Source organism: Ovis aries, chromosome 2 (genome assembly GCF_016772045.2).
Source record: "Ovis aries strain OAR_USU_Benz2616 breed Rambouillet chromosome 2, ARS-UI_Ramb_v3.0, whole genome shotgun sequence".
NCBI classification, from domain to species: Eukaryota; Metazoa; Chordata; class Mammalia; order Artiodactyla; family Bovidae; genus Ovis; species Ovis aries.
Window position 1 is genome coordinate 6,763,420 of NC_056055.1, and position 14,977 is coordinate 6,778,396.

Sequence of the window (14,977 nt, forward strand, 5' to 3'; positions counted from 1 at the left end):
CTCTGTTACCCGCAGTGTCAGATGGGCTAGAACATTCTCTTTCCATGGCCTTTGCTAAAACGAGGCAGCTCACTTTATTTTCCAAGGGAACAAGGACACCAGGAGAGAAGACTGTTTGGGGCAGGCAGTATTTCATAAGACCCTTTCCTCTTTTGGCTTACAGGAGAGTGCAGCTGCCACGAAGGCTATGCCCCTGACCCGGCTCACAGACACCTGTGTGTGCGCAGTGACTGGGGGCAGAGTGAAGGGTGAGTAGCCAAGAACATCAGGCGAGGCAGGGACAGTGGGGGCCCTCCACTGCTCTCCACGGACGCCACTTCCTTTGCAGAGGTTGTGTTCCTGTGGAAGTGAATCCTATTTCCCACTGAATCCCAGTTTAGTTTTAAAGGTACATGACTGATGACAGAGTTCTAGAGAACAAATGTTAAGTGTAGCTCACCCTCCCAAACCATACGTAATCAAAGAACACTCGCTTGAGTGGAATAATGAAGAAGAATCACATATTTTATGCATAAACTCCAAAAGGGACCAAGAGGACTTTGAAATGCTGAGTCCTTCTGTGAAATGGACACTGGTATAATATAAATAGACTTATCCTATCATTAGCTCTGCAAAATTCGATAATTTGTAGCAGTTCTTCACCAGTGTCCACATATGAATCGCATCTGCTTCTGACTAATACCATCTCTTATCCTTTCCCTTTCTCAATTTTTTCCCACAGTCCCTGGCCGTACACAACACTGGAGAGAGGCTACGATCTGGTGACAGGGGAGCAAGCCCCTGAGAAGATCCTCAGGTGAGCTGACAGTTCTGTTGGGGAACGGTCTGATGGGGAGGTATAGTTATACATCCTTAGTTAATTGAACCTGTGCATTTCTGGGATGCAGTGGTCCAGGTTGCTATGGGAATCTGATTTCCATTTGTCTGACATCTAGACTTTATAGATTCAGATACTTGAACTGGAGGAGACATTACTGATTATCTAGTCCAGTGGTTTAAAAATATTCTCTAGCCATAGAATCTCTTCCTGACACTACCATGAAATCTTGTGTGAAAACTTCAGTACTTAAACTGATGAAGACGTACAGCAAATTAAGTGGCAGAAATGGGAATCGAATTTTGGTTGGAATTGATTCAGAGTCCATACTCTTCACCTTTGTGCAGACTGCCCCTGCCAGCAGTCACTTGAGGTCCTTCTGCTCGCCATCAGGCCTGCTTGGGAAAGTCCTTGAAATAGTCCCTGTCTTCACAAAGCCCACTGCTAATTAGGAATCAGGACCTAAACTCAGGAAAACATGCCTACCAATATAGAGTAATGCACGGGCTAAATGATTAACAGAGGGAGAAAATGGCCATCCATGTCTGGGCGAGGTTGGCCAACGTCAAGCCTTGAAGCGTGTAGGCGACTCGGTTGGGTGTGGAAGTTAGAGAAGGTTCTAGAAGGAATGGGAGGGGCCCCTTTTTGCTGTATTTTCTCTGCTTCCCAGGGAGTCCCCCAATGGAAACTCTTACATTGCAGGTCTACTTTCAGCTTGGGCCAAGGACTCTGGCTTCCAGTCAGCAAAAGCTTCGTGGTCCCCCCCGTGGAGCTGTCCATCAACCCACTGGCCAGCTGCAAGACCGATGTGCTCGTCACAGAAGACCCTGCAGATGTCAGGTAGGGAAGTCGCCTCCAGCACCCATACCATGGGCTGCTTAGAGCCCCAGGAGGCCCTCCCTTTCAGGGTCTTGGAACTCCTGGGGAAAAGTGCCCTTCATGATGTTAAAGCAGGCAGCTGCCTAGTTGGTATATAAGAAACATATCCCGTGTGCCATGCTCCACACTCCTGAAATTGACCTCCATGGTGGCCTCAGTGCCTCTGTATTTCAACATTATTACTTTCCTTTGGGGCTTATATAAAACATGAAAGAGCTTAACACATTATTTAGCTCATTCTGGGATCTTTAATGATCTTCTCTTATAAAAGACCATTACTTAATAGTATATGGAAAAGTCATGAAGGTAAAATATTGGAAGATGAAGTGCTTTCTCTTTTGACTCTGATACTAGAAACAGACTTTGGGCTGATCAATAGGATTGAAATGTCCAGGTCAAATGAATTTGCTCTTTACTCAAGAAACGATGGAGACTACATCTTCCTTTCCACATTTTGTACCTTGTAGTTAATTTCATTATAGACTTACTCTACTGTGTTCTAATTAGTTGCTTACATATCATTCTGTGCTATTATGTAGTGAATCCCTCAAGGTCAAAGAAAATAACTTACTTAGCTTTTTAATTCCCAGTTCCCAGTCCATACTGGACATCTACTATATGTTTATTGATTTAATTATACAGGTGATCTTAGATCTGAATCTAGCACTATTCTGGAGCTTTCTAGTGTAGGGTTTTTATCCCCTCACCCTCCTGATTTGATTAGTTGAAGAACTCTAGCATTTAAATGTTGCAAAAAATGGACTCTGATTTTGCTTTTGGAACTGGTTTGTACGCAGCTTATGGGCTCCTGAGCTGGAGTGTGGAGGCATGGCCCGGTGCTTCCAGCGCTTGCCATTCTACCACTGCACAGCTGTCTTCCAGTTAAGATGCTCTCGATGTCTATGGCATCTTGATAGGGAGACTCACCTTCTCAGCCTTTCATGAAGGGATGGACACAATATGATTTTTTACTGGTGTTTCTCCAAAGAAGTAACTTTTAAAAGATAGAAAATTAAAGGGATAACATTAAGAAAATGAAGTGATAGTTACTAAAAACTAAGATGGTTTCATGTACATACAAATTGATCCATGGCAAATTATCATGGTTTCCATTTTTGTTAGAGCTGAGGTCAGTGTAACTTCAGTAAAGCATCAGTAAGCCCTCAGAAAACCTTCAGTGCTAAGGTTACTCAATATTACATATTTCAAAAATGGAGAAAAGAGCATCTGGTTGAAGGATTCTTCTTGAAGGCCTTGTGACCTTGTCTCAAATCAACTGAAAGGTTACCAGGCTTCCTCTGAGTTCTGTACTGTTGACATTGAATTTGTAGTTTCACTGACGCTATAGATGTCGGACTGGCTGATGGTTCCACACTCATTCTGGAGTTGACCAAATCTGACTTGGAATCCCTTCTCTACCACGGATGAGCTATATGACCCTGGTCAAGTTCAACTTACTAACTTTCCATTTCTTTACAAAATGAGGATAGTAATAGTGCCTATCTCACAATATGTAGTAATAACAGTAACTCATCTCCACTGATCATTCCTAAACACTTTACTAGCATTATCTCACTATGGTCTTACATCAATCCCCCAAATAATGCTATTATTATTTTTATTTTACAAATTAAAAAGAAAAAAGTCTGAGGTATATAGGTGATAGCTTCACTAGGAGATGGTGAAGCCAAACTGCAGCCTGCCATCTCCCCACCTCCTGAAATTGTTGCTGCTGTTCAGTCGTGTCTAACTCTGTGAGCCCATGGATTGTGGCATGCCAGGCTTTCCTGTACTTCACTATCTCCCCAAGTTTGCTCAAACTCATGTCCATTGAGTCCATGATGCCATCTAACCATCTTATCCTCTGTTGTCCCCTTCTCCTTCCGCCCTCAGTCTTTCCCAGCATCAGGGTCTTTTCCAGTGAGTCAGCTCTTCACATCAGGGGGCCAAAGTATTGGAGCTTCAGCTCCAGCATAAGTCCTTCCAGTGAATATTCAGGGTTGATTGCCTTTAGGATCAACTGGTTTGATCTCATTGAAATACCAGCTAAGAATTGTTGCAATGATTAAATAATATGTGTAAATACTGGTACATAATATACTTCCAAAAGTACAGGCTTATCAATTTTAGATGCATTCAATTCTTCTGACAATAGAGTTCAAGTAGAAACTGGTCACGGAGGAGGCAATGGCACCCCATTCCAGTACTCTTGCCTGGAAAATCCCATGGACAGAGGAGCCTGGTGGGCTGCAGTCCATGGGGTTGCTACTAGTCAGACACAACTGAGTGACTTCACTTTCATTTTTCACTTTCATGCATTGGAGAAGGAAATGGCAACCCACTCCAGTGTTCTTGCCTGGAGAATCCCAGGGACAGGGGAGCCTGGTGGGCTGCCGTCCATGGGGTCGCACAGAGTTGGACACGACTGAAGTGACTTAGCAGCAGCAGCAGCAGCAGCAGCAGAAACTTGTCATGGTGGGGAAGGCAGAGGCAGGAAGTTTGCATGCTATGTCATGCTCCTGAGAGTGGCCGTGGTCTGCAGGATAACTCAGTCACCTTTTCTCCTTCAGTTTGAATTATTACATTCAACAGCAAGCCAGATATGGAGAGGACCAGAATATCAACTTCCAAGGACTTTAAAACATCGTTGGAAATACTAAAACAAAATTGAGAAAAGTATAGACTAGAATTTATTTCAGGGAACATTTTATATGTAATTGAAAGGAATACTGCAATTAAGTTGAAGGGGGTGAGACCTTCAAAAGACATGAACTGATAACAGTTAGATGTCTCTGAACTGCTAAGAAAGCTGTGCCTGGTTACACAGATGGTGTGCCTTCATTGAGTTGGGAACAGATCAGAGTTTCTCAGGATGGGAGAAAGGATACTGTTTTGCAGTTTGGGGTCCTCCTTCTCAACCCTTTGAAGAATGTTCAAAATATGCTTCAAATATTTGAAGAATGTTGGTTTGATTAGGTCACTAAATTATTATCTTGTTTGGGGTGCCCGCATGTCTTTGTCTGGGCTTGCAATTGCAGACAGCCTTTTAAGTCTTACCTTCATCTTTCTTCTCACGTGCCATCAGTTTCATTTCAAGGGTGGATGAAAGATTGTAATCATCACCATTCAAAAGAATCTGTGCTCTGTAGGTTGAGTTTTCCAAGCTTCACTAATAAACCTTGTTTGACATGACATTGCCCAAGCAAGCATATCATAGGCGTTTAAAGAATTAATAAGTTTCAGTCATATGCTATGTTAGAAATTAATAAATAATAGATCATAATTATAGATAGCCAATAATATGCCACAGAATCACAATTGTGAGATTAAAGGAAAAAAAAGGAGACTGAGGAAGGAAAAGATAAGCATTTGGATAGAATTGGGAGGGAAAATTTAAAGCTTCTTTCTTATTTGATTTTTTTGTTTTGGTTTTAAATCCATGACAGAGTTGAATTTATATGAATTTATGGAATTTATGGGCAGATATGAATTTATGGAGAGATATGAATTTATGGAATCTCACACTAGGAGAGACAGAGCAAGTTAGACTCAAAAAGTACAGGCTCAACTCACCTGGGTGTCTAAATTAAAAAAAAAATTGATGATGACAAATGTTGGTAAGGATATAGAAAAACTGGAACTCCCATACTTTTATAGTGGGGATGTAAGTTAGTGTGACCACCGTGTAAATCTGCAGGGCTGTATCTATTAACGTTGAGCATCTACTTATCCTATAGATGTGTGTATGTGTGCACGCGCGCGTGCGTGCGTGTGTATGTGTGCACGCACTATGATGCTTCAGTGCTGTTGAGCTCTATGTGATCCTGTGGACTGTAGCCCTCCAGGCTCCTCTGTCCGTGGGATTCCCCAGGCAAGAATACTGGAGTGGGTTGCCATGCCCTCCTCCAGGGGTCTTTTCAGTGCAGGCATAGAACCCTGTCTTTTATGTCTCCTGCACTGGCAGGCTGGTTCTTTACCTCCAGTGCCACCTGGGAAGCCCCTATGGGCGTGTCTGTGCTTGCATGCTAAGTTGCTTCAGTCGTGTCCCACTCTTTGCAACGCTATGGACTACAGTTTGCCAGGCTCCTCTGTCCATGGGATTCTCCAGGCAAGAATACTGGAGTGTGTTGCCTTGCCCTCTTCCGGGGGATCTTCCCAACCCAGGGATCGAACCCACGTCTCCTACGTCTCCTGCATTGGCAGGCTGGTTCTTTACCGCTACCATCACCTGGGAAGACCACAAATAATATGTTCAAGGATAGTAATAATAGTATTCATTTGTACTGCCAGAAAACTAGGGGGGGAAATGCAGATACCTGTCAATAACAACAACAACAAAAATAGATAAAACTAAACAATGGAATGTTATTAATGCTGAATATTAATGAATACAACCCTTACGCACATCACCACTGATGAATTTCACAAATATAAGGCTAAATTATGGAAGCCAGACACAAACGAATATGTATGGTTAAGTAAGGATCAAAAACAGTAAAGACTAAACTATAATATTATAAATAAAATAGGGATTACCTTGGGGTGATGGAGGGCATAGTGATTTAAGGGAAGTATGCTGGCAATATTTGATCTCTTAATCTGGGTGGTGATTATATGGGTGTTTTCATTCTATAAAAATTCATCTATTTGTATAGATATAATTTGCACATTTTTCTCTATGTATGGCATATTTTGATTAAAGATAGAGTCTGTTAGGTAGTTCATTCTTCAAAAAGCATAGACTATAGAGGCCAACTGAACTGCCTGAGTTCCAGTCCCAGGTCTACCATGTGCTTGCTCCAAGAGCTTATCTGAAGCTCTGGTGGCCCCGTGGATAACACAGATAGAAGACTGTCTGTGCTGGATAAGAGAATGGTGAGAATTAAAAGGCGTGTTGTTCAGTAGCTCAGTTGTGTCTGACTGTTTGTGACCCCATGGACAGCACCAGGCCAGGCTTCTCTGTCCTTCACCATCTCCCAGAGTTTGCTCAAACTCATGTTCATTGAGTCAGTGATGCCATCCAACCATCTCATCCTCTGTCATCCCCTTTTTCTCCTGCCCTCAATCTTTCCCAGCATCAGGGTCTTTTCCAATGAGTCGGCTCTTTGCGTCAGATGGCCAGAGTATTGGAGTCTCACCTTCAACATCAGTCCTTCCAAAGAACATTCAGGGTTATTTCCTTTAGGACTGGCTAGTTTGATCTGCTTGCTGTCCAAGGGACTCTCAAGAGTCTTCTCCAACACCACAGTTCGAAAGCATCAATTCTTTGGCACTCAGCCTTCTTTATGGTCCAACTCTCATATCCGTACGTAGCTACTGGGAAAGCCATAGTTTTGATTATATGGACCTTTGTCGGCAAAGTGATGTCTCTGCTTTTTAATATACTGTCTAAGGTTGTCATCGCTTTCCTTCCAAGGAGCAAGCATCTTTTAATTTCATGGCTGCAGTCACCATCCTTGTAAAGCACTGAGTCGGGCACATGGTGAACTCTCTAGAAGCATTAGTTATTATGTTGTTGTTATTGTGGCATAGTATAGTGCATTCCTGTTCTCTTTTTAATTCTTTCTCTTGCTTTTGCTGAAAGGCTTCATCTAATCTATGGTGCATCTTAAAATCAATAAGGTCTTGGTATTGAGAATTTGCATCAGCCCCTTTGTCATGGGGCTTGAGGAAGATGTAAATGAATATATAAACTCTTGTTTAATACAGTAGGTCCTGTGGCTTTATGGATATGGGGTATTTGCAGAATAATTGAAGCAGTGTACACAGAGTGCCTTGGGATCAGAAATGAAGGAAAAATTCCTGACCAAAGGAATTAGAAAAGGATGTGCAGGAGAGAAACACTGGCAATTAACCTTGAATTGTGCACAGGATTCGGCTGTGGAATTTAAGGTGGGAGGGATGGCTTTCAAGTCTGAAGGGTTGAAGGGCCAAAGAAAAGAACTCTTCCCTGGACAGGGCCCATTCTCCGGCCTGTTCCAGCAGGAAGGTGCTGGGAATGAGAGTTTTAGCATTCGAAACACTAATGATGTCAGCTACAAAGGTGGAGAAGCGAACTCGAGTTAAATTGTGTGCAGATTTCCTTTCAATTCTGAAAACCTTATCTGGGCCCCTCCTGTGTGCCAGGCCCAGTGCCAGGCGCCATAGGAATACAGTGATGACTAAGGCCCACCTAGGCTTTCAGGGATTGCATGGTGCAGCGAGGAGCGCTGAATAAGAAACTTGACTTGAGAGATGAAATGAAAGATACTCTTGGGGAGAGAAGCATGGCAAACAACACTTATTGCTACACAGTGGGCCTTCTTCATAGTTTCACCGAGAGCTGATTCTTCTTAGAAGAGAGACGAAAGAGTTGCTGTTATGGCTGGAATAATAATCATCCACAAAGCCCAGCTTTTGGAGCCCCTCAGTGATTTTTCTATCATCTCAAGTCAATGAAAATGAAATGGTGAAATACTGTTAATTCCCGTACAACACTGAAAGAATAATGGGACATCAGAATGCAAGCCAGCATCGCTCACTTGGTGACAATTTTCACATTGAATTGGTTCTCGATAGAATTTAGAAGAGTTCCTTGTTCTTTTGACCTCTCAATTCCAAGCACTAAAAAAATTTTTTTTCAAGCACTAAAAATTTATTTAACACCTACCTTGTGCCTCCTTATTAGTATAGCGGTGAGTATCCTCGCCTGTCATGTGGGAGGCCGGGATTTGATTCCCTGCAGGGAGACTGGCTGGATGCTTCTGAGCTTCCCTGGTGGCTCAGACAGTAAAGAATCCACCTGTAATGCAGGAGACTTGGGTTCGATCCCTGGATCGGGAAGATGCCCTGGAGAAGGAAGCGGCTACCCACTCCAGTATTCTTGCCTGGAAAATCCCATGGACAGAGGATCCTGACAGTCTACAGTCCATGGAATTATAAAGTCAGGCACTACTGAGTGACTAAACCCTTCACTTTCACTTACCATGTGCCAGGCTAAGTATCGAAGATAGAGAAATGTTAAGACAGAGATCTTGGTGCGTTAGATGAGACAAAATTGCAAATGAAACATGTTCTACTTTGTGACTGTTGAAGAATTTAGAGGGAAAGTTCAGGGCAGAGAAAGGACCCAAGGAAGGAGGTGGTTTAACTCACCTGGGAGTTGAAGGACACCCTTCATGGAGGAGAGGGCCTCTGAGCCAAACTGCCAAGTCTTAGCAGGATGTCATCGGGCCACTATTTCTCAAAGTGTGTATCCTCAGCATCACCTGCAACCTTGTCAGAAAGGCAGGTTCTCTGACTCCATCTGTGGTAGACTGGCAGTTTCTAATCCCTAGAACCTGTAAATGTTCCCTTATTTGGGAAAAGAAATGGTCTCTGCAGATGGGATTTAGTTAAGAATCTTAAAGAAAGTTGATTATCCTGGATTATCTGGATGGGCCTCAAATACCATTACAAGTGCCCTCATAGGAGGGAAGTAGAAGGGAATGTAATACACCCAGAGGAGATGGCAGTGTGGATAGGGAATCTGAGACTAGCGTGAGACAACCACAGCAGGGAGTGCCGGGAGCCGCCAGGAGCCGGGAGAGGCACGGGGCATCTTCTCCAGGACCTCACGGGGGCCGAGGGGGGCAGCCTTGCCAACACCTTGGCTTTGGCCTGCTGCTGCTGCTTCAGTCGTGTCCGACTCTGTGAGACCCTATAGACAGCAGCCCACCTGGCTCCTCTGTCCCTGGGATTCTCCAGGCAAGAACACTAGAGTGGGGTGCCATTTCCTTCTCTAATGCATGCATGCTAAGTCGCTTCAGTCATGTCCAACTCTGTGCGACCTTATGGACAGCAGCCCACCAGGCTCCTCTGTCCACGGGATTCTCCAGGCAGGAATATCTAGTGATACTGATTTCGGAGTTCTGATAGTTTTAAGCCATCCCGATTTGTGACGATTTGTTCCAGCAGCCGTAGAAAATGCATACATCAACCAAGACCTGAATCAGATGTTTCAGAGGTGGGCCCGGTAATCTTGCTTAAGCAGTAATCTGGTTTAACTACTCCTCAGGTGATTCTGGTGGAGAAGGCAATGGCAACCCACTCCAGTACGCTTGCCTGGAAAATCCCAAGGGTGGAAGAGTCTGGTAGGCTGCTGACTATGGGGTCACAGAGAGTCAGACATGACTGAAGTGACTTAGCAGCAGGTGGTTCTGGTGTCCCCTGATGTTTGCATCCTGGCAGCAAAACAAGCTAAGGCTCATCTGGCTTCCATAAAAAACAAAGGATGGAAAAACTTGGAAATTCCAGGGTGGCAACGGCTTTGAGTCCAGCAGGATTTATAGGCTCTATAATGTCGCTGGGCCTCAGTGTTTCTGTCTCTCTCCCGTCCCTCACCTCTGTCTTCCTCTATGTTAATGTCATTGTCGGGCACACTCTCACCAACAACTCCAGGCTTACAGCCTCAGCCAGGCATTGCCAGAGCAAAGAGATGCCCTGTTTCCCTATGATTTAAGCAAAAGTCCTGGTACTGAGTGACAGCAGTGAGAGCTCCTCCTTGTGTGGCACTTCCCAAGTATTTGCTGAAATGAGCTCATTTCATCTTTATCCTCAGAGAAGGCAATGGTGACCCACTCCAGTACTCTTGCCTGGAAAATCCCATGGACAGGGGAGCCTGGGAGGCTGCAGTCCATGGGATCGCGAAGAGTCGGGCATGACTGGGCGACTTCCCTTTCACTTTTCACTTTCATGCATTGGAGAAGGAAATGGCAACCCACTCCAGTGTTCTTGCTTGGAGAATCCCAGGGATGGGGGAGCATGGTGGGCTGCCGTCTATGGGGTTGCACAGAGTTGGACACGAGTGAAGCGACTTAGCAGCAGCAGCAGCAGATGGCTTAGATGGTAGAGAATCTGATTGCAATACAGGAGACCCAGGTTCAATCCCTGGGTTGGGAAGATCCCCTGGAGAAGGGAATGGCAACCCACTGCAGTATTATTTCCTGAAGAATCCCATAGACGGAGGAGTGTGTCAGGCTACAGTCTATGCAGTCGCAAAGAGTCAGACACGACTAAGAGGCTAACACTAACACCAATATCTCAAATAGATGTCTAAAATTAGCCATACCTGGGTCACTGACCCACTCTCAAACCAGCAATGATGGGGGACCTTTTCCATGTGGATTGAGATTGCAGGTAGGATGAGGGGAATCAGGACAGGCCGCAAATGGATGTGGAACAACAACAATGAAAAAGGCAAAACCCACAGATCTGTAGACAGGACATGGGGTCTTGAAGTGACATGCCTGATGTGGGAGCTTTCAGGCTCCAGGTCAGTGTGGCTGGCAGGTAATGCCAAGGGGCCTGTGGCAGAGGATGCAGTGAGAAGAGACGGCGCGGAACCTCAAACTGCCTTCTCCCTCTCCTCCTCTTTCCTCAGCTCCAGATGCCTGGCTGAGACAGTCAGCAGAGATTCTGGGGGCACTTGCTGTTGTTCAGTTGCTAAGTCACGTCCGACTCTTTGTGACCCCATGAACTGCAGCACACCAGATTCCCTGCCCTTCACCATCTCCTGGAGTTCACTCAAACTCATGTCCGTTGAGTCGGTGATGCTATCCAACTATCTCATCCTCTGTAGCCCCCTTCTCCTCTTGTCCTCACTCTGTCCCAGCATCAGGTGGCCAAAGTATTGGGGCCTCAGCTTCAGCATCAATCCTTCCAGTGAGTTTTCAGGGTTGATTTCCTTTAGGGTTGACTGGTTCGATCTCCTTGCCGTCCAAGCGACTCTCAAGAGTCTTCTCCAGCACGACAGTTTGAAAGCATCAATTTTTTGGTGCTCAGCCTCCTTTATGGTAAAGGAGAGCATATTCACCATTCCAGGGTCCCAGCAGGTGCTCCTGTGTGGTTGGTCCAGACACCAGAGTCTGCCTTTTGCCCAGACAGTACACCTGGTCAGGTACAGTGTGTTCTAGAAACTAGGGTGAAATCCTCAACAAAAGCACTCTAGCTTCTTCCTTGTGTGGTAGACGCTGGGCTGGCTCTGGAAATGTAAGGACCAGAAAGAGAAGGGGATGTGGGAAAGTGAGTGTTTCTTGGACTCCTGCAGATTTGGATATGAATCTTGAACTCCCTGGGCCAAGTCAGTTCACCTCTTCCAACTTCCATTTCTGAATCTAGAAGGTAGAGACTGTTGTGTTTCCTACAGAGGGTTGTTGTTAGAATCAATGTAATGTGCATAGAGTAACTAGTAACTGGTACAACACCCTAACGTGTAACTGGTATTCTGTGGGTGGGAAGTTCTAGACAGCATTTTAGTACAAATAAGGAAGTAATCATCTGACCCAGTCGGGTTAAGGTGATGAAAGATGTAGTTTGTGACCTGGAAGCAGACCCAGAAGGGCCCCTGCTTTCCTCTTGATCACCAAAGGCCTCAGCAGTAGAGGCGAGGGGTCAGAGCGGCAGGGCAGCAGGGGATGGGGGATAGGCAGCAATGAGGCTCCCCCAGGGCAGGTGGTGTCTTACCCACCTGGATAGGAAGGCCCAGGGCTTCAGAGCCTCAGGTGAGCAGAGCCCTTGATGCACGCCTTGTGTGATTTGGTACCCCAGATGCCCTCTCTTCATGTCTAGAGAGGAGGAGCATGGAGCCTTGACTCAGAGTCTTCGGACTCAAATCCTGGTTCTGCCACTTACTGGCTGTGTGACTGTGGACGAGTCGTATAACCTCTCTGTGCCTCAGTCCCCTCGTGTATGTACTATGATTAATAATGGATAAAGATACTCAAGGAGTAGAATTCACATTTCTCGCCTTTAACTTCCCTACAGCTTCAACAGATTTTGTAAATGAGTGCCTCTGCACGTGTGTGTGTGCGTGTGTGTGTGCGTGTGTGTGTGTGTCTGTGTGTGTTTGTGTGTGTGTGCGTGCGTGCGTGCGTGTTTGCATGGTAGGGAACCAAGAAGCATACTTCCCTCCCCAGGGAGATGCTGAAACACGGGTGGGCCTCTGCAGCCCTTATTGGACAATCTCAGGACCCAGGTGCTTTTCCCTTCACACCAGTTACTCACGTAGATATTCTTTTCCCAAAGGGCATGAGAAATTCAATAGGCAGCTCACTTACCTGCTTGAAACACAGAAGGGAGATTTGGGCAGAGGGAATAGTGAAGGCTCTGGAATCAAACTCCCTGAGTTCTGATTCCATCTCTACCACTTACCAGTAGCCTCGGGTAATGTATTTAAGCTTTGTGAGCCTAGGTTTCCTAACTGCAAATGGGAATCATAATTGCTATTGTATCTTTGGATGTTTTTGCCAGTTGAATGAGGTAACACATTTAAACTCTTAGCACCACAGTCATAAATAATCAAGACTTAATGTATTGAGTGTTTATTTTGGATCAGGCCCTGCCTAAACTTTACGTGCATTAGTTCTGATTTCTCCCCAATGACTCAATGATGGAGTTACTACCATTCATAGAGGAGGAAACTGAGGCACCAGAAGTTTAAATCATTTACCCAACAGCTTACAGGCAGTGTGTGGCAGAATCAGAATTTGAACTCAAGTTGTAGGGTGAGTGCTAAGTAAATGTTGGCTAAGATCCCCTGGAGGAGGAAATGGCAAGCCACTCGGGTATCCTTGCCTGGGAGATCTCATGGACAGAGGAGCCGGGAGTCGCAAAGAGTTGGACACGGCAGCACAGACACACTCAGGACAACTGCCACAGGCATGGGTTTCTGGGTCCACATCAGACTTGGGCACCCCCAGGATGCCGATGCAGGGGGTTCTCCGTGAGACTGAGGGATCCATGCATTGGCCTGTCTGTCCTCATCTTTGTTGACCTCTGAATCCACTGAGTGCGTGTGGAAGTCTGTTCCATTCAAGAGGAAGGTGAAATATGAAACGAAGTCGGGGGAGACTTTGGGGGCAATAGGGCATCTGTTTAGCACTCACAGATGGACTCATGGGATTTAGATGTTGGAGTTTGCCCTGTACCACCGCCTCCCTCCCGTCTTTAGGTGTGTGAAGCTCCTCTGAGAAGCATTAACATAAAGAGCTTCCCAGTCCACACCAAATGGGTCTGCGCTCTCGCTGCATCTCTTCCCAGCCTCACTGGCTGTCACTCAGCCAGTGAGCCCAGAGTCGTACATTTTCCCCCATTTTAGTTTAGCAATCATAATAAAAGTGGAGTCTATTAGGATGTGTTTCTGCCCAGCCTCGGTAAATCTTTCTCAAACACCATCCGGCACAGGAGTTCTGTTAGTCTTTGCCACTGGGGAGGCCGTAGCAGACGTCAACTGTCAGCTGGGTGGACAGCCCATGGCGCAGTCTCTGCTAAATGAAACTCAAATGGAGACTTTGGAATATAAATATTGAAGTGATCCAGGTTGGATAAAGGGGAACCAGTTAGCTAAGCTTCTCTCTTACATGCAGGAAACGCTAAATTATTAAAAGTTTAATAAATGTAATAATAAATATTTGATGTTGAATTATAGAAGGCTTTGCAGATACAGTGAAACTGAGAAATGACTGGTTATATCTGCATTAGAAGTTAAACACTTTTCAAATGGGACTTCTAATGTTAAAATGGGACCGCAGATCTTTCAGTGGGGAAAGAGAGAGAGAAGGGAGAAAGACACATAAAGGGATGATTTTTTTTTTTATTTGCAAGCTCCCTGGGCTGAGAGTCAAGACGCCTGTATTCAAGACCCTTGAATCAGGGTTTCAGTCCTGATTTCACACTGAAGACATGCATAGGCAGCGTTTTGGTCTCGCTTGACTGGGCAGAGGCTTTTATATAGCATCTTATATGTGATCCTTAACAGTCATCTTCTAAAGTCAAGGCTATTTTTATCCCCCTCTTCCCCCATTTTACAGATTAAGGAGCTGATGTTCTAAGATCCTAAGTAGAACCACTGGTAAGAGAGTGAGTTGGAATTTGAACACAAAGCTTCTGATCTCAAGACCTTTACTCTATCCAGCATGCCACCGTGTTGCCCCCCACCCCCATGCTGCATGGAAATCCTTTCTGCTCTGTATTAGTCAGATGTTTCTGGCCCCAGGAGAAAGAAACCTAATTCAAATTAGCTTAATGGCAACTGTGTTGGAAGGCTGCCATGGGAAGGGTGAAAGATCAGCTTGGCCAGAGGGATGAGGGAGCTGAGTGAATCACGCGGCATTAGGGTGCTGTCTTTCCTCTGCATCATTCCATGATGGCTTTGTTCCTCCCCAGTCCCACTCCCGTGGTTGGGTTGTGATAACCATGAGTTTCTAAGGCTCTCATGTTCTTACCACCAAACAGTGAATGCTTCTCTTCCTTGAGCTGCAGTTT

At 45.3% G+C, this 14,977-nt stretch overlaps 1 protein-coding gene across 3 annotated transcripts in view; it reads left to right on the forward strand.

Annotated features, from left to right (window-relative positions):
• Positions 1-14,977, forward strand: part of ASTN2 (astrotactin 2) — a 1,032,871-nt gene that overhangs the window by 491,014 nt on the left and 526,880 nt on the right. For 2 of the 3 annotated variants that reach the window (XM_042242803.2, XM_060410801.1), the window contains 3 exons: positions 164-248; positions 722-796; positions 1,520-1,657. In XM_042242803.2, coding sequence (XP_042098737.1) covers positions 164-248; positions 722-796; positions 1,520-1,657 — 298 coding nt within the window. The remainder of the gene's footprint in view (positions 1-163; positions 249-721; positions 797-1,519; positions 1,658-14,977) is intronic. The other variant, XM_027964073.3, reaches the window with a different exon arrangement.